The sequence below is a fragment of the Saccharomyces paradoxus genome, chromosome XV (genome assembly GCF_002079055.1).
Source record: "Saccharomyces paradoxus chromosome XV, complete sequence".
NCBI lineage: Eukaryota > Fungi > Ascomycota > Saccharomycetes > Saccharomycetales > Saccharomycetaceae > Saccharomyces > Saccharomyces paradoxus.
The window spans coordinates 867,040-884,487 of NC_047501.1; the positions used below are offsets into that span (position 1 = coordinate 867,040).

The 17,448-nt window shown below is 37.4% G+C and overlaps 9 protein-coding genes across 9 annotated transcripts; 2 read left to right on the forward strand and 7 right to left on the reverse strand.

The window, feature by feature from the left end:
- Window positions 1–232: 232 nt before the first annotated feature.
- Window positions 233–961, forward strand: RRG7 (Rrg7p; the record flags this gene model as incomplete). Its single annotated transcript, XM_033913529.1, has 1 exon — window positions 233–961. The coding sequence occupies one exon, from the start codon at window positions 233–235 to the stop codon at window positions 959–961; it is 729 nt and encodes a 242-aa protein (XP_033769420.1).
- Window positions 962–1,067: 106 nt separating this feature from the next.
- On the reverse strand, window positions 1,068–2,633 carry MCH5 (riboflavin transporter; the record flags this gene model as incomplete). Its single annotated transcript, XM_033913530.1, has 1 exon — window positions 1,068–2,633. One exon carries the CDS (start codon window positions 2,631–2,633, stop codon window positions 1,068–1,070), a length of 1,566 nt encoding a protein of 521 aa, XP_033769421.1.
- Window positions 2,634–3,938: 1,305 nt separating this feature from the next.
- SLY41 (Sly41p) lies at window positions 3,939–5,297 on the reverse strand (the record flags this gene model as incomplete). Its single annotated transcript, XM_033913531.1, has 1 exon — window positions 3,939–5,297. The coding sequence occupies one exon, from the start codon at window positions 5,295–5,297 to the stop codon at window positions 3,939–3,941; it is 1,359 nt and encodes a 452-aa protein (XP_033769422.1).
- Window positions 5,298–5,855: 558 nt separating this feature from the next.
- SNU66 (U4/U6-U5 snRNP complex subunit SNU66) lies at window positions 5,856–7,622 on the reverse strand (the record flags this gene model as incomplete). Its single annotated transcript, XM_033913532.1, has 1 exon — window positions 5,856–7,622. One exon carries the CDS (start codon window positions 7,620–7,622, stop codon window positions 5,856–5,858), a length of 1,767 nt encoding a protein of 588 aa, XP_033769423.1.
- Window positions 7,623–8,069: 447 nt separating this feature from the next.
- On the reverse strand, window positions 8,070–9,605 carry NOP58 (RNA-processing protein NOP58; the record flags this gene model as incomplete). Its single annotated transcript, XM_033913533.1, has 1 exon — window positions 8,070–9,605. One exon carries the CDS (start codon window positions 9,603–9,605, stop codon window positions 8,070–8,072), a length of 1,536 nt encoding a protein of 511 aa, XP_033769424.1.
- Window positions 9,606–10,300: 695 nt separating this feature from the next.
- Window positions 10,301–11,173, reverse strand: DGK1 (diacylglycerol kinase; the record flags this gene model as incomplete). Its single annotated transcript, XM_033913534.1, has 1 exon — window positions 10,301–11,173. One exon carries the CDS (start codon window positions 11,171–11,173, stop codon window positions 10,301–10,303), a length of 873 nt encoding a protein of 290 aa, XP_033769425.1.
- Window positions 11,174–11,494: 321 nt separating this feature from the next.
- Window positions 11,495–11,935, reverse strand: RPL20B (60S ribosomal protein eL20; the record flags this gene model as incomplete). Its single annotated transcript, XM_033913535.1, has 1 exon — window positions 11,495–11,935. The coding sequence occupies one exon, from the start codon at window positions 11,933–11,935 to the stop codon at window positions 11,495–11,497; it is 441 nt and encodes a 146-aa protein (XP_033769426.1).
- Window positions 11,936–13,132: 1,197 nt separating this feature from the next.
- SPS4 (Sps4p) lies at window positions 13,133–14,149 on the reverse strand (the record flags this gene model as incomplete). Its single annotated transcript, XM_033913536.1, has 1 exon — window positions 13,133–14,149. One exon carries the CDS (start codon window positions 14,147–14,149, stop codon window positions 13,133–13,135), a length of 1,017 nt encoding a protein of 338 aa, XP_033769427.1.
- A 1,918-nt stretch (window positions 14,150–16,067) lies between these two features.
- Window positions 16,068–17,132, forward strand: SFG1 (Sfg1p; the record flags this gene model as incomplete). The annotated part of the gene is made up of 1 exon (XM_033913537.1): window positions 16,068–17,132. One exon carries the CDS (start codon window positions 16,068–16,070, stop codon window positions 17,130–17,132), a length of 1,065 nt encoding a protein of 354 aa, XP_033769428.1.
- Between the last annotated feature and the right edge of the window lie 316 nt (window positions 17,133–17,448).

Consider the following 17,448-nt stretch of genomic DNA (forward strand, 5'->3'; position numbering starts at 1 on the left):
TCCTTTAAAAGATACAAATTACATTTTCAATCACATTTAGCGCTAAAACGAAGTGTTTATTGGTCAAGCGGCTTCATTAGTTTGTTCGGCTTTCTTTTTTTTTCATTATTATTTTGTCGAAGAAGGCTAAGAAGGGCAAGACAGCATGATTGATAAACAGAAGTAACAACTGGAAGGCAAAATACTGCAACAGGTTTCTTAAAGCTTTTTCCTATATAAACCATGATAAAACATGATACAAAACTACTTAGGACGAAGATGTTTCAATAACCATGCAATTCATACATATGTCAAACAAAATGCTGCTGTCGCCCATTCGACGGTATTTCAAGGAAATCTTTATGAATATACGGTGATGAGGGAGTTATCTGAAAAACTACGAATGACCAAAATAAGGAAAACCGGAGGCGCCCATGATGGAGGCGTAGATATAAAGGGAAATTGGCCAGTAGATGATATCTACTGGAAAACTTCATCGCTTATACCCAGTTCTGAAATAGCCAATAATACAAAAAGAACAAACTCACAAAATGGCTTCGTTTTGAAGCCTCTGAAGTATAGGATAATTGACGATACTTTTGAACCATTGAAAGTATTAGTCCAATGTAAAGCTTTTACCAAATCAAAATTATCTCCCAGAGAATTCCGTGAGCTGGTGGGAACATTCACCTCGTTAGTATCTCATAATCAACGCAACAAAACTGTATGTATTATGTGTTCCCCTCATTTGTTAACAAAGGACACCCTAAAACTTATCAATAACATCTCACTTCCTCTGATATATTTACGTGTCGAAATGCTGAAAGAAAAGACCGACGGGGACTTTGACTTAATCAATTCAGGGAGACTAGTCAATTATTATGAAAATTCATATGCCTCTACATTGCTACAAGATTGCAAGATTCCCGAATGGCTAAAGTTGGGGGTGTACAAAAATAGTGAGTTTGGTTCAGAAAAATGAAAAACATAAGGAAATTCCAGTTAAATAGTCTATCTACATATTCCTAAAAGAAAATATTATTGCATTACTTTTTTTGAAGAAAATCTATAAAGGTACCGTCCCATTTTTAAAATCTGACCCACTTGAAGCCAACACAGTATGCCCTCGAAACTATGTAGCAAACAGCGCTGATGAAAGTTGCCAAACCACAGAAAATGATATAGTGTTGGTAATCGGCTGTTGTTTTGTTAGAGATGATGGCGCCCGTTATCGGAATGCCAACTAAAGTGCCGAAGGCGACGACGAAATACATTGTAGAGTAACGTTTGCCGAACTCTTCCGTCTTAGATATCTGTCCACAGCAAACAGGAAGTAAGGAGAAGACGCTTCCAGAACAAAACCCATATAGGGCACTAATGACGTACATATTTGTCAGGTTGGTACCAAATGGTAACCAACCAACGAACATGACGATAAACAATGTGAGTAAAGTTGCAATGGCGACGTTAAATCTACCGAACTTATCACTTAAATAGCCGGGAACCCATCTCCCGGGTATGCCGCAGACATTTATAATCATAATCAAGGTGTAGGCATCATTTGCAGAAATGCCATGACTGGTAGCGTATGAACCATAATAAGTTAGAGCTGAATTAATGGATAATTCACCAAATACTGTCCCAAGAACACAAAACAGATATTTCATATCTAAGAAGGCCTTTGCATCAAAACATTGTAGGATATAAACCCTGAGTATGTATTTCAAACGTGATTCTCCCTCTTTGGAACTTTCAATAACGTGTGGCAGCCTCTCTTTGACTAAGATGATTGACAAGGTTAGCAAGGCCAGGTCTAGAAATCCCAACGTCCTGATACCCCAAACAAAGCCATAACTCGAATCAGTGCCTGACTTCATAGAGAAGAAACTACGCAACATAATTGGAAAAACGACGCCACCTACGCTACCACCAATAGTGGCCATTGCCAAAGCAGTACCGCGCCTTTTGAAAAAATAATGAGCGGGAACACTTACTAAGGGACTCAGTACAATACCATTACCAAACCCACAGACTATGGCAAAGGACAGTATAAAATGCCAATATTTGGTGGAGTTAGCGGTGGCAAATAGGCCGGCCACATGAAAAACAGTACCTACAATCATAATCGTCCTAAATCCATTTCTATCGAAGTAAGTACCACTAATGATACATGAGGCAAAGCAAACAAAAAGAAATAGAGAAAACAGCCAGCCAATGGTAGAAACACTTTCACCGGCTAATTGGTTGTCCTGTAGGTGACTTTCTATGACCCCTGTTGAATTTAGTAGACCAAAGCATGCAATCAAACCCAAGAAGCAACCGAACGTCACAACCCAAGCCTTGAGTCCGCCTTCCGGGAAATTTTCAACTTCTTCGCTGGAATCTTCTTCTTTGTCACTGTCGTGCGTGCACGAGGTATTCTCACCCCAATGTGGCTGGCTTTCAATGTCAGTGACCTTATTTACTTCCTTTTTGGTATACACTTCTGCCGACACCAAGGTTGAGGCATAAGAGGCAATAGTCTCTAATGACTCTAGATCATCACCTTCTAAATTGTAACTAATGCTGTCCTCATCTAAATTAGGTTGCCGCAGTTGGTTTGTTTGTTCTTCCGGAACTATAGTATCTTTAGGCGTTAAGCTTTCTGAGCTCATTCTTTTTCTTTCTAATCTATAGTAAGCCAAAGATTTTTTGATTGACAATATACTCGCGTGGTCTTAATGACTCAGGTTTCAGTATTTTTTTACGGATAATTTGTTTTTCACTAACTTGAAGAGAGAATAGTTATTTGAAAATTTCGAAAGGTACATCGAGCAGTTTATATATCAGGTCGCCACAGTACATCTAATCTGAGCAGCTTATTATATTCATTCCTCTGAGCAAAATAAATATATTTCTAAAAAATTTTCGTCTAGTTTCTTCCCAGCAATGGCTCTCTATTATTAGCCTCAGACAATACCGCCTAGAGTGATTCAGCAGAACAATAATTTTTCCGCTGTATTTCTTTTTCCAGGTGCCTCAAACATCTCTAGAATAGCCCGCAGTAGATCGAAAAAAGCGTCAAAAATTCGATCCTTTCTTGTCTTTTCTTTTTCGGACACTAAAGCGCAGTTTTCAACCGACGATGCTCGGGAAGCCACCCCCGAGGTGATAATAACAGGTGGCGCTGTGACTCTATTGTCAAAACACGAGAGAAAACCTGAAATGTTTTGAAGAAACGATAGTGTTCTAACTGGAAAAAGGCGAAATAAAAAAAAAAATAGGGAGTCTATCCAAGATGAATTAGGTTAAACCAGTTCGTATAGCTAAACTTCATTGAAATTGTCCGTCGACTAGTCTATTTTTATTCTCTCAACCCTTCAAGTACTGCAATAAGGAGTAGATCCCTTTCAGCCATCGAAGCAATAGAACTTAAGGGTATAGCGATCCCCAAAATCTTGTGCCACGATCGAGGCTCTAGTATGCTTGTTATTTTTTCTTATCCTCTCCTAGTTAAAAACAATAGTTCCTTCGAAGTGCTTTGTCTTCAATAGGTTTTTCCGCGAGATCGTGGAAGACCTTAAAAAACGCGTCTACGACTCCTGCATGCGAGTCTTTCCTTTTTGCTTTGGTAATCATCAACATCACATGTGAGATAATCAAGGGATTGCGGCTATTGTTTTTGAAAAAGAACAAAATGGCCGCATTTTATCCTCCACACAGCGGAAGGCCACTCCCGCACAGGTGTTAATGCAAATGAGGCGAATAATCAGAAAAGTACCGCCACGTCGGTTGTGAAACCTTGATGTGGTGCGGGGGTGGGGTAACAGTTCCGGATCTTTTAGTACTATTAGAAACAGTGGTAGTAGCAATAAATGAAATAAAAAAAGTCACCAAGGGTTTTTACTTATATATTTGTTATAGTATTAAGCATCCTACCATGAATATTGGTTTCCACTCAATAATGGAACTGATTTGGACTATGCCTGACGTCCATCCTTTTTGGAAAGCCCCCATTTATCATAACCGTACAACCCAGCAATCGTTAAGATAACACCGAACACTTGTAGGAAGTTTACCTTTGTTTCCCAGAAGAGTGCCACGGATATAACGACAATCCTCTTCATGATGTTTGCTACCGAATAGTTAATGGAAGAAAGTAATCCTATCAACTGAAAAGCAAGCATGGCCTGGAAAAAATGTGCTATACCATGGATTACTACGAGGTATACTGTTTTCAGCGTTAAATCGTTGATAACACTACTACCATGCACTAATTCACCGGTCAAAAAGGGTAATAGGGTTAACAAGAACCCAATGCACGAGCAGTAAAACAATATGGTAATCTTATCCACTTGCAATGGTGAGAATCTTGTTTTGTCTAGACCTGGCTGTTCTTCTTTCGACGTGACGTCTTCGGTAGAAGAAGACGGTAGTATTCCTACCTTCCTCCTAATGGTTAGGATATTCTTGGCAAAGATATTCTGTGTTACAAATATTATCATGGAAATAAAGGCAAAAAGCAACCCGATTAATGAAGAACCACTTTTGTTATCTGAAGTCCTCTTATTACCATGACTTGACCAGCAAGTAGTCATAACACCAAAAATCAAAAGTAGCAGGGTATAATATGTCATGGAATTGTAATAACGACGTTCAAAAAATTTATAGTATCCAACTGTTATTATTGGGGATAGTGCCTTCACGGAATGCACCAGTGATACTGGTATCATGGATACTGCCTTATGCGACGTGATATGACCAATAAACTGGAATATTCCCATAGGAAAAGTGGTCATCAAAACCAACTTTGAGGGAACTAAAAACTTGCGCAGGATAGAACTCCGGAAATTGCCATCGAGATACTCCGGAAGGATTCCATCAGGGAAATTATTCAGTGTTTTCGAAAACTTGGTATGTTTCAAACGAGGTAATCGGAACAAATTTACGATGGAAGCAAATCCTACACATAGGATAGCGCTAACAAGAAATTGCAATTCAGTGAGAGCTATAGGATGATTGAAAGTTCTTAAAATAGTTTTGGATAAGTTACTTGAAATAGATGACGTGACGTACCATATAGAACAGATTATAGTTACTCTTAGGTCAATTTCAGGTAAGTATCCTTGTATATTACTAGGAAATAGTTGTATAAAACTCTCCTTAAGGCTAGTAAGATCTTGTCCAAAGAGGTGATTACCAAACTCCTTATTGTATTCTTTTTTTTGGTTTTGGAAACTCCCACGTGGTGGTTCTGGTATTTGATATAGTGATGGATCAAAGAGGTTTTTGTGGACAGAGTTACGCCGTTTAATCGCTGTACTTTGCGTTTGAATCATTTTAGGCTGATATTGCTTCTCTTCTTTCACGTAGTATAAATAAAAGCTACTGGCTTCCTTAGTAAATAATTTTATCGTCAAATCACTTACCCTCCAAAAATATCTTAAGCTTTGCGCATATAGGTATATAGTAAAGATGTTTGGTAAATGTCGATCTTATCGTCCGATGTCCCTTCCTCCCTTTTTCGTAATTCCTTTTTCTCTTCTTTTTGAATACAAATTTTGATTTTTTTCTTTTTAATTACTTGTTTGTTGTTATTTTCATTTCAATTTTTTTTTTTTCAATTTTTTTAATCCGATCGTCGCGCCAAAATTCTATCGCCTTAAAACAATGGCACTTTACTGTAAAAATGACACAATTATGAGAAGTTTAGGCACAATGCAAAAGTTCACTTAGCAAACTTACATCACAGAATATTAAAGTTTGAAAACCCTTATCTGAAGTCAAGGCCGTTATATAGCCTTATAGACCAAATATGTTCTACACAGGTTTCAAATTGGAAAAAAAAACAAGATATTGAATGTTGAAGCAAAGGTCAGTTGCATTTGTTGATTGGGTTAACTATTATCAAACTCGAATAAATTATCATTCTCAAAGGCATTTTTCCTTGCCTCAATTCTAGATTGCATTTTTGCTCTCTTTTTCTTGTTGCTTTTTGTGCCATGAAATTTCTGTGACAATTTTTTATACGCCTCTTTAGTAGTCAGTTGATTTCCCTTTTCGTCTCTGTAAACAAGTTGTATTTCAGGATCATAATGACTTTGCCTTTTTCGCTGGTTACTTGATATATTATTTGGAGAATTGCTGGCTTCGGATTGTTTCAGTCCGTGTAGCCCATCCTTTGTGTAACTAGTAGTGTCGGTGGGCTCTTTATTCCGGACACCCTTTCGGAGTGATTCGCTGTCATTAGTACCCTTTTCTGCTTTCAAACCGGCATTTCCTGGGGTAAGAACACTCTTCTTCCGAAGAAACCCTAGTGCTGATGCAAGACCAGAGAAAAAGTCTGGCGCATCTTCAATATCCCCTTCATTGTTTGGTTCAGTATTAACCGATTCAGTAAGTTTGTTGTTACCACTTGCTTCTTTAAAATGTTGGCCAGTAACATCCCCGACATTTTTCTCTCCTTCATCATCCACTTTCAATTTATTTGCAGTAGTATTTCCTTCAGGGAGACCCATATCCAAAGTATCCAAAAAAGTTACCTTTTCGTCAACGATAATATTATTGGAATTCTCACGCATTTTCAGGATGTTTTCAGTGCGTCGCTTCTCTTCATTTCTTGTCTTTTCAATTTCTATGGCAAGGTCCTCCGGGGCTTTTAATTCGTTCTTCGAACTTGACCTTGGATTCATTATTGTCACTGGCTGTTCTTCGTTCATCCAGGAAAAACTTTCATCTTCATCCACCAACTTAACAACATCCATCTTATGGGCAATTTTTAACTTCCTAGCTTTAGTAGATTTTGGATCCTTGATTCTGCGTTTTTTTATTTTTAATGGTTTATAGTCTCCACCGTCTTCATCTAAAATATCATTTGCGCCATCGAAGTTCACCTTAACTTTTCCTGTTGGTAGTTTTGCAATCATGCCCTTTGGTGCCTTCGCGATCCCTTGCTCTGCTCCAATAATTAAATGAGTATTCGCAAGCGAATGTTCCTCTTTCTCTTCTTCTTCAATGTCTAAGCTAGATACATTTAAAATTTTTTTTTTTTGTCTTCTATCTTTATTCATTTGTCGTAATCGTAGTCCCTCTCTTTCAGTGCTTTCCCCGGCAGCTTTTTCATTCTCTAATACGTCAACAGAATCAGTCTCATCAAAAATACTGCTTTCTTTTAAAGTTAGGATCGTGTCTTTCTTTGCGCTAAGGGTCTCGATATTATAGGATACTTCAACATTATGCAGATCAATATCTTCGTCTTCTTTTGTTGCACCCTTACGTGGCAGTAACCTGCTGGAAGCTTTGCTTTCATCCAGGGCAGTAATTGCATTCAGGTTTTCCAGCCATGAACTGTCATCATTGACACCAGTTTCTTCGAGTAGGTGCAGCATTCGTAAAGGTATGTTAGCCTTTTGAAGCTTTGTTATCTTCTCTCTAAGTATGTCGACCTCGGCAGTAGTATGTATAGTTGGGGGAGAAACATTCTGATTTTGTTGAGGTGGAATAAGTTTTAGGCCAAGGGACGCCCTTAATTCGTTCGTCTCTTGGATTGACAAAGATTCTTTGCGGCCTGCATTTTCCTCTTGAAGAACTGGAATAGGTTTTAAACCCAGCTTTTCCCTTATTTCATTTGTCTCCTCTATAGAAAGGCTTTCTTTTTTGTTCATAAATTAATAAAGAGCTGATCGATGAATGTCGTTTTATTTAAAGCAGAGAACAGTAAAACGACCATCTCATCTTTTGCCCACTCTCAAAATTTTTGTATGTATCTTTTTCGCCTCGCGAACTATTTTAAGCCTGCGGAGTTTATGATATGAATGTCAACAGCCATTATTAATGGTACGTACATATTATTTTAAAGGTTCAACAAAACTTTTAATGGTATAAAGTACCTAAACTATGTAAACATAAATTATGTATACTATTTCAAATATATCACCTAAAAAAAATTATAAGTTCAATTCAATATGGGCGTACAGCACTAATTTACAGATTATGGAATAAAATATGAAATGAGAAATAGGTTGAAAATTGGATGACTGTAGAAAATCTTCTAAAAATCAAACGAAAGCGAACGCGAGGGGTCACTGATTATTAAAATACAAAATGCATCCTTATTTCTTTTCTTTCTTCTCTTTCTTTTCTTTCTTGGACTTCTTTTCCTTCTTCTCTTTCTTCTCTTTCTTTTCCTTCTTCTCCTTCTTCTCCTTTTTCTCCTTCTTATCTTTCTTAGATTTTTTGGAATCCTTGGAATCCTCATCGTCGTCTCTCTTTCTCTTCTTTTCCTTCTTTTCTTTCTTTTCTTCCTCTTCGTCGTCAGAATCAGACTCGGAATCGGAGGCAGCCTTTGCAGTATCAGCATCTGCATTGTAAGCTCTAGCTTCAGTCATTTCCACTTTCTTAGCCTCACGAACAACCTTTGGAGTAGTTCTCAAATCTCTACCCTCTAATTGGGATAGTCTATTTTCTACTTTGGCTCTTGATTCTAGACCAATGTCACCGGAATCATCTCTATCTTCAGCTAAAGCATCATAACGCAATGAGACTGCGGCCTTAGCAGCCAAAACTCTTGCGATCTTACCTTTGTTCTTACCAGTAGCTTGACCAACAAGAGAGGCATGGTATAGCAAACCATACTTTGGTGTATCATGCTTGGTTTTCAAAGCTCTAAATAAAGCCTTCTCGGCACCTAATATTTGAATGGTAGAAGCTGGTGATTTGGCTAGGGAAATTAAAGAACCAGAATGAGCGATAAGTCTAGCACCGACTAATTCACCAACCAACTGAGTTAAGTTTGGGGCAATAGCCTTCATTCTTGCAGATAAGTAATTGGACAACTGTTCTCTGTAAGCGGCAAATTCAACTATTTGTTCGGCTAAAGCGTTAATGTTGTCTAAATCGGTTTGAGTGATTTCTGTACCCATGGACACTTCAGCAGCAGTCTTGACACGTTCTTCAATTTCTTCTGGTAAAATTTCACTCAAATCAGTTTCAGAAGCTTTGGATCTGATGCCCATTGTTAAAATAATTCTAGCATAAGCGACGGAATCAGTGACAATCTTAGCTAGTTCAGGAAAGTGCCACCCATACCATTCTTTACATCTCATGGCATATGTATTTAATTCTTTATCTAAGTCGTCCAATAAAGCAATTGCTTGAATAATCATAACATCAACTTTGTCAGCGGAAAACTTCAACTTGTGACGACCGATAGAATGAGCTAAACCCAAAGACATCTTACTTAGATCATTATCAGACATGCCTGGCAATAACTCTGGTAAGTATTCTTTGATAGCTCTATAGATATCTAAGGTAACGGCATCGGAAACAACATTGAAATTTAATCCCAACTTATTGATAGCGTTTGCCAATTTAGTTTCACTAACAATCAAGGTTGACTTCTTGTCCTTTTTAATTTCTTCTAGAAGTTTTTCTAATTGGGAAGAAACTTTACCTTCAATAATGGAGTTGGCTTCCTCTAAAGCGTTAGCTGCAGAGTTGAACTTGGAAAAGGCGGCGATCTTGAATTCCTTCAAGACTTTGTCAGAGCTATCCAAATCTTGAATCAAGCTTGAAGATTTGTAAATTTTCTTATCAGAGGCTTTTAAAAGAGCATAACCAGCTGAAGTTTCAGTTAAAACATAAGCCATTGTGTGAGGAGGTTGAGGTTCTACTGCTAATTTTGTATTGATTGGTATTTTGAAAATAACGTATATACGAAATGTTTGCAAAAGCATAAATATTTCTTGCTTTTCTGAAAATTTTCGATGAGGTTGAAAAATTTTCCAAATTTCTTTTTTTCTTCATTAACGTACACAGTGATATCAATTGGAATATGAGCATTGGGCGGTAACCGCAGATAAAACTATACATCGTTGATACGCCGGGAAAGATGTGCACTGGCTCAGGATTTTGATAACCGCACAATACAGTATCATCCTTCAATCATCTCTGCTATCATTGCTTTGTGACACAGTTGCGGCAAGATAAAGCGTTGTTTCACTGATTGAAATATACGGTAAGTTTACGATTAAGTAATTAGAGTTGAGCGCATTTGAATGCGTTCCTTAGCATTAGATCAGTAACAATAAATATTATAGTAAAATTGTTCGCGTCAAATGCTTCTCATGGCGCGAATAATACGGAAAATACTACTCAATAATTTACACAGGTTCGAAGTCTATACTAGTATGATGTATGATATATAGGAAAAAATTCTGGATGCCAAGATCGAAAAGGTACTGGATCCTTTATTACAGATAAATGGAAAATAGTGTAATCCAGCTATTGTAAGAAGTGGTTAACAAAGAATATAAAACACGCCAGTTTCTGGTAGATATGCCCTTTATTTCTTGAAAGTTTTGATTACTGCGTTCATGAAAAGTGATGACAAGACAGGAATAGTAAAATTATCATCCCAGTTGAACAAATCGATACCTTCACTCAAAGCAGCAACCACACCACCGAACAAAGATAACATGTTCAAACTTAATCTGCTTGTTTCTGGAGTCCATTCAATCTCACCAGGTTTGTTGACGTAGTTGTAGGCGGGAACAAAATAACCATAAAACACCCAGCAAGTGATAATACCAACCGTAAATGCAGCTATCGAACCTGCAAGGGACTTATTTCTTGCCAGTTTGGGTGTCAAATGACCATACTTCCTTCCAATGGTTGCGGCGGCTGTATCGGACCAACTCAGCAAAAATAATGATATCAAGGTAACATCTTTAGAGAAAAAAGTAAAAGAAAAGATTAAACCAAGGATGTACCACAATACCCCATTGTATGTATGGATCTCCTTTTTTCTCATTAGCGCACCCACAGTCCTACAATAAAGCATATTGAAAAAGGGCCAGTTTAGTCTTATTAGGTCCAAAATAAACAATATGATGAAAGCATATATCAAAGGCCATAAAACATTTCTATAATTAATACCCTGTGTATACAGGTATAGAGTAATAAAACCAATGGAAGAATGGAACACCTTACGGGGAATTTCATGTTTCGTTATGAAGTCGCCAAACCATTCATGAGATTTCAAATGTATTTCTGTCACTGGAACGTGTGCATCGTCATCGCTACTACCAGTCTCATCTTTTGCTGGACTAGTTTCTTTTGCCGGCACTTGATGACCCTTAGACAATAGTCTTTGTTTAGCTTCTGTACGCGGCTCTAGCGTGCTATTAGAAAGGGCAATGGCATCGTCAGTCCCCATGTTTCTGCGCTCTCTATGTGAATCCAGATAACGAAAATTTATAGATATCTGTTACGTAATGTTCAAATCCTTTAAGACCACACCACTCAGAATTTTTAGAACTCCGCTACGTTTTATATTCATCGTCAAAAAAACTAATCATCTGTTACCCGCTATGGACCCTGGATTTTGAAAAGATATCAAACATGACATGATGTTTCCCGCTAATTATGGGATAATGTAAAGAGAAGAAACAGGATATATTTTAAAATTTCCTTGAATCTACAAAATGAATTATACAAAATTTTATTATACTAAAAAACGTAGAAATATCTTTTTGGCTTAGTAGAAGGTTGATGGTCTCTTGTAAGAGAAAGTCTTGGTAGATTTTTGGACTCTGTGAGGTAATGGGAATTTCAAATCCTTGGTCAAAAATTGCTTGACGTATTGTCTCTTGACGTCAGCAGTCTTTTCAATTTCAGCAACCTTCAAGATGTGAATAGATCTAAATCTAGCTCTGTGTCTGGCAGCCATGTCTTGGTATAAAGTTTCGACGGCTGCAACTCTGGATACGTCTCTGATTTCCTTGTACATATTGTGAGTACCAGATCTAGAATCGTATCTAACCCAGACACCGAAGTTCTTGACCTTGGTTGGATGAGCTTCGTTGATTTGGTTGATGGAAACAATTTCACCAGAAGCCTTCTTAACCTTGTGCAATTTTTGCAAGAAATACCAGTAACGAGACTTGGCGATGACTTCATTTGAAGCAAAAATTCTCATTCTGAACAACTTTGGTTCTGGAACAGATTCAGTTGGTAAACGACGACCAATGACTTGGTATTCTTTGAAATGAGCCACTGTTATAAATAGAAATCAATAAATTTTTTATTCTTGTTAGTAAACCAGCGTTTCAAAAAATTACTCTATAGCAGAAAGCAATTACACATGTGAATGAATGCTTTAAAATGGATCCCCTATTTGGTAGATTTTTTTCATATTTCTGGATGGTAGTCTTATAGCGCTTCAAAAATTTTCACACAAAGGTTTCCAAGATGATGTTAACATTCCATATCATGATTAAATGGTGCTCTGCCTCACTTGGAGAGGCATTCTATAGCAATGATAATATTTAGTACCCAGCGTTTCTCGGAAAAGAACACTCTCAGATTGCATTGACTAATGGGCGATTCTTCAATGATTTAAACTTCCACGTTATTCTTTATTCAGTTCGAGCTTACCATATAACATAGCTAGGCTGGCATTCATTCCATAACCATACGATATATTCTATTACATACTTTTTCTTTGCTTGATTCCTTTGTTACGGTTCTCTTCTATTATCTTCTGCAAATAGTTGCCCTCAATAACGGTTATTCTATCTATTAGAGTTTCTTGTTCGTACTGTTACCAACTCAAGCGAAAGAAACTAGAGAGGATCTGGCGGAAAATTGGGAAAGCGCTAGGCAGACTGTGTGAAACCACTTAGGATCTGCCTTCAGCCATTTGACCTGGCCTGGCCTGGGAAGCAGCTGCTCGGACCGCAGACATTTTTCTCTTCGGTAGCAGGCCGGCCTGCTGGTCCTGGTGAAGGCACTTGAAAGAAACGAAAATTCACGGAGAGCATCACCATTCCGGAAATATAAAAATGTACGGATGAACAGTCCCGAAAGGCCCATTCTATGTTTCAGGAGACAAGCTGTTTCCTATGTTTACTATTGGGCCTGTAAACAATTGGCACCCTAAGGTATGACAGAATAGCATGCTATTTAGTTTTTTTATCTAGCTCGTAAATATTTATTAAGCTTTTTCTTACAAAAATAGGTTTCTTCTCCTTTTTTTTTTATGTTGAACGTGTATACATGGTGGATTTAAGTTCAGTGCTTTCAATAGATAACATCTATTGAATTTTGCGCCAACCAGTGAATCAGCACAAATTTAAATGCTCCCGCCTATATCAAAATTATCTTCTATGTGAACCTATTGTACTAGATGTGGTAAATTGTCTCCCTCCGATTTGGTACCAAAAAATCTAAATAAACTCCCATCAGTAACAGAGGCCCAAATTTCGTGTTCTAAATCAGTTATGGTATCCCAGGTACCTTTCAATACATTTTTGATCCTCAAATCATTTTGTTTGTCTAAGTTTTTATTATAAACAGAGTTTGTATGATAACCATAGGCAATAGGTAGCTTTGCAATACCAACGACTTGGTGACCAGCAGCAGAAACTGCTCTTGTCATAAAATTGTAATCCAGGGCTAACCCTCTATTAAACTCACAGCTAAAGGTATCATTTGGAACCTTCTCGCCTTTTGGAAAATATTTTACCGTTGCCTTTTCAAATGCGTTGTTGACTGGTAATAAAACAGGGTCAAGATGCCCTCTAATCAAAGGCTTGCCTTTTGTGTCTATTAATTTTTCATTATAGTACTTCCTAAATTTCACCAACCTTCCATGGACAGGTTGGTAAATATAGTTCTCTCCGTTTCTTGCCGTCGTATCCTTAAACTGTTTTCCATACTTTTTCGACAGAGTATATGGAAGTGCAATTTCCTCACCTAATCTTTTATAGGTCTTTGTTTTTAAAGAAGGAACAACACGTTCTACAGTATTCAAAGTTGAATTAGCCATCTTGTCAAGAAAATTGATTACTGGCGCTACAGTTTGAATAGGCCGTGAGATTATCACTTTATCGATTCTAGGCTTTGTCTGTGCTAAAATGATTCTCGTTATTGCAATCTTCTTTGCTATCTCTTCTGTCTCTTGTATTAGTGGATAAGCCTCGACGTGATCAACTGTATTTAAATTTAGTCTACCTCTCTTAGCTGCTTGATCATTTGCACCGTGAATATGGATCTCGGCAATATTCTCAGTAACTTCTTCTTGTGTCTGTGATTGTTCAATTTCATTGGGTTCATCCGTGTTTTTGTGTATAAAATTTTTATTCTCTTCCTGTGGTTTTGTAACCTTCACTATATTTAAATTTGTTGGCATGTTTGTTAAAATATGTTATGTGAAACCAATGTAGCAAAAACAATTTTTTTATGTTTTTGTTGCTTGTATTTCAAAATAAGAAAGTAAGAATATTAGTCGAGAGTGTATTAGAAAGAGGTAAAAAGTAGACACTTCTCAGCAATTTATAGTTCTAAAAATTGTCAATTAATGAGCATGATACGTTTTTGTGGCGCGCGCCAGTCGGCGATAATTAGCAACGCGTCTGGCGCTGCTGCAGGAACAAATAAAAAAAGGATACTGAACCCTCTCGAGATCCTTTTGTATTGGCGATCGCGTAAAGAAACGCCGTTCCGAGGAAGTGAAGTTCTTCTGATTGTGGAGTTTTATTATATGCCACAATTATGAGAAGAGAACCTTAGGCAACGAGATCTGCATTTTCTTTTCTTTTCTTTTCCTTGCTTCGGAGGGGTATGAGACTCAGGTTTACGCCCTTTGTAATATGCTTTTCCTTCTTACCTAACACCGCATATTTATTGGTTATCGTACTGTAAGAAGGTAAGTTAGTTTTAGTACTTTTTTAGTAGAGATAACCACTGCTGTAAATATACATTACTACCATTCTTACGGTTACCTCATTTCTTCTAAGAAAATAAAGGAGTCTAGGACTGCTGTGTTTGCCCTTTTAAAATATCAATCTAGAAATTAAGGCAAGCGCTGGTTTCAACCGAGAAATAAAAACAAAAAGTGTTTTCTTTTGGAAGTTTTCCAAGATTTACTTGTCACCACATTTTGATAAAACCTTCCGGCTGGACTAATAAAGTGGGTCATCGTCCCACCAATGAGAAAGAAGTATATAGTATTATCTCAGGGCAGCAGTGGTGTCCAAAAGAGTAACTGCGAGGGTTTTACGCACTACCTATTAGAGGGACAATTAGTTGCATAGCAACAGACTTGCGGGATAGACAGTAAGAGAATGCATTGAGTTACTACGCAGACCTTAAAGCAAGCGACTCCGCGGCAGTAATTAGCCTTAGATAACAGCTTACTGCCGTATACTGCGAGCTCTTCTTAAAAAACGTGTCCTTTCAAGATTCCGGAGCATTTACTCTGGTAAGTTTTATTCCGTTAGTCTGCTATTGAGATCGTGTTTCGACATATATGAACTCCCAGCTAGCCCATTCGTTGTTCAAGTCGTATCTATCCACTTTGTTCAAAATTCATGCACCGTCTAAATAGGATAAATGTAAACAAGACATGTAGTTGTGTAAACATCCGAAAGGGGAAGAGAAGGGAATATCTAGGCACGAAATCCGTTTTTGGAAATGCGAACCACGGGAATATGCAAAAAAAAAAAACAATCTTGCTTTTTTCAAGATTTCAGGCCGATTCTGAGATTAAAGTTTGACAGCCCAAGTCTTGAAAATAAAACAGTATGACAGAACAATTCGAAGAAACTACGGACAGAGGTTTTAGGCTAAACTGGTCACGCCGTTATAGGCGGCGGTAATGCATGGAAAATCCCATGGCTATTCTAATCGGGTTCAAAGTTTTTTCTTCAGCTGCGAATATCTCTTTGTGCCAATTGGTAAACAAGAGAGCTGACAACACGCCAAATACGTTGTGCGGCGATACATAGCCTTGCTTAGGTAAACGACAGATGCATGCCCATTTCGATAGGAAATCTTGAATTTTAAGCCCGTTGCCGTAAATGTCATTCGATACTGTTTACAGTTTAGTTTTAAAGCGGTAACATTCTTGTTAATTTAAGTTGGGGCAATTTTTACCATTCTACGAGGAAAATCAAGCGAAGTGTTATTTAAACGCAACATTTCTTTGTGCCTTCCACACTTCAACTATATTTGGAACTTAAGTGCGTTTAGGTGATAAGTTGTCCTGCAGATATGTTTGATTAATTGAAGAAGAAAAACACAAAACTAAGGAAAAAAAATTCTAGAAAATGGATCAAATACATCCTTCAGACGCATTTTTGTTGCGAACACCAAAATCAAAAAAAAACATCGGGCTTGTAATACCCAGTACGCCAAGTAAAAAATGTAAATATTCGTCAAATTTTATGGCAGAAGATATTACACCTTCCAAACGGTTTCGTTTATACCAAGCTAGATTTAAGACAAGTTCGAAGAATGTCAAAGCCCAAACTCTTAGCGTGTCAATAAAGAAAAATCAAGATGAAATCACCAATCCCTTCATGACCGAAGGATATAATGATTACCGCAATATTGTCAGCCCTGGGTTGAGTTTTGATAACGATTGCTTCTCAGAACATGAATTGGTTAGTCCATTAAGCGATATATCTTCGATAAACTCTACATCACCTGATGTTGAAAAGCTCGATTCTCTAGACCCTTTTGGTGTTGACTCTTTTGTCTGGAATTGTAAACCTCTTGTTAATAAAGAAGCATTGGAGCTCCATCGAATGATTCATTCCTCGTTTCCAATGAGCCCACTAAAATCCAATAGCGACATGCCACTATTATTGCCAAAACTGAAAAAAAGATTATCTCCAGTTAGCAGATCAACCTTCAAGCCAACAAGGCACGAACCCTCTCATCGCCTATTGAAGCCCAAAAAATCAATTCTAACGATACCAGCCAAATCTCTGAATCTCATAGTCAGTTCGTCGCGAGGCTCATTAAATGACGCTACCATTTTTGCCACTGAAATAAACTCTACGTTGAGCAATGAAGAAAACAAATTACCAGCTATTTCTAGTATTTGGGAGAAACTCACAATCCCAGTAAACTCTTCAATTAAGGAAAAATATAAGAAGCTAAAAGAACAAATTTATGGGCAAACTGGTAATCCTGACGAAGATGAAGACGATGAAGACAATGAAGAAGATAACGAAGAAGATAACGAAGAAGGCGACCTTCCCGATGCAGCAGTAATAAGAGGTTACGAATTCCAATCGGAAAGACGCGATGAGCTGACGCAAAGTAACAAACTGCAGAATACGAAGGACTACAAAAAAGTTCAGTGGGCAAAATTTTTAGAACAATAAGTGGGGTCTCTTTATTCTGATTTGTTGTATTCTAAACGAAGGAGTTTTTTTTGTTGTTTCTTAATAACTGGTCTTTTTAATTAAATGAAAAAAATGTCAGGCATTTTTTGTGTTAAAATATTGTACTCTTTTTTAGAAGCTGGAGTAATCTAAAAAAAGCTAAACACCACTATTACCATTTTTCCTTTCCCAAGTTGTTGCTTCGCGAGATTATCGCTGCTATATTATTATTATTATTATCATTATTATCACCTGTTTTCGCTTTCCTCTTTTTTTATATTAACTCCTACACTTCTTACTGTAATAAAATTTATGA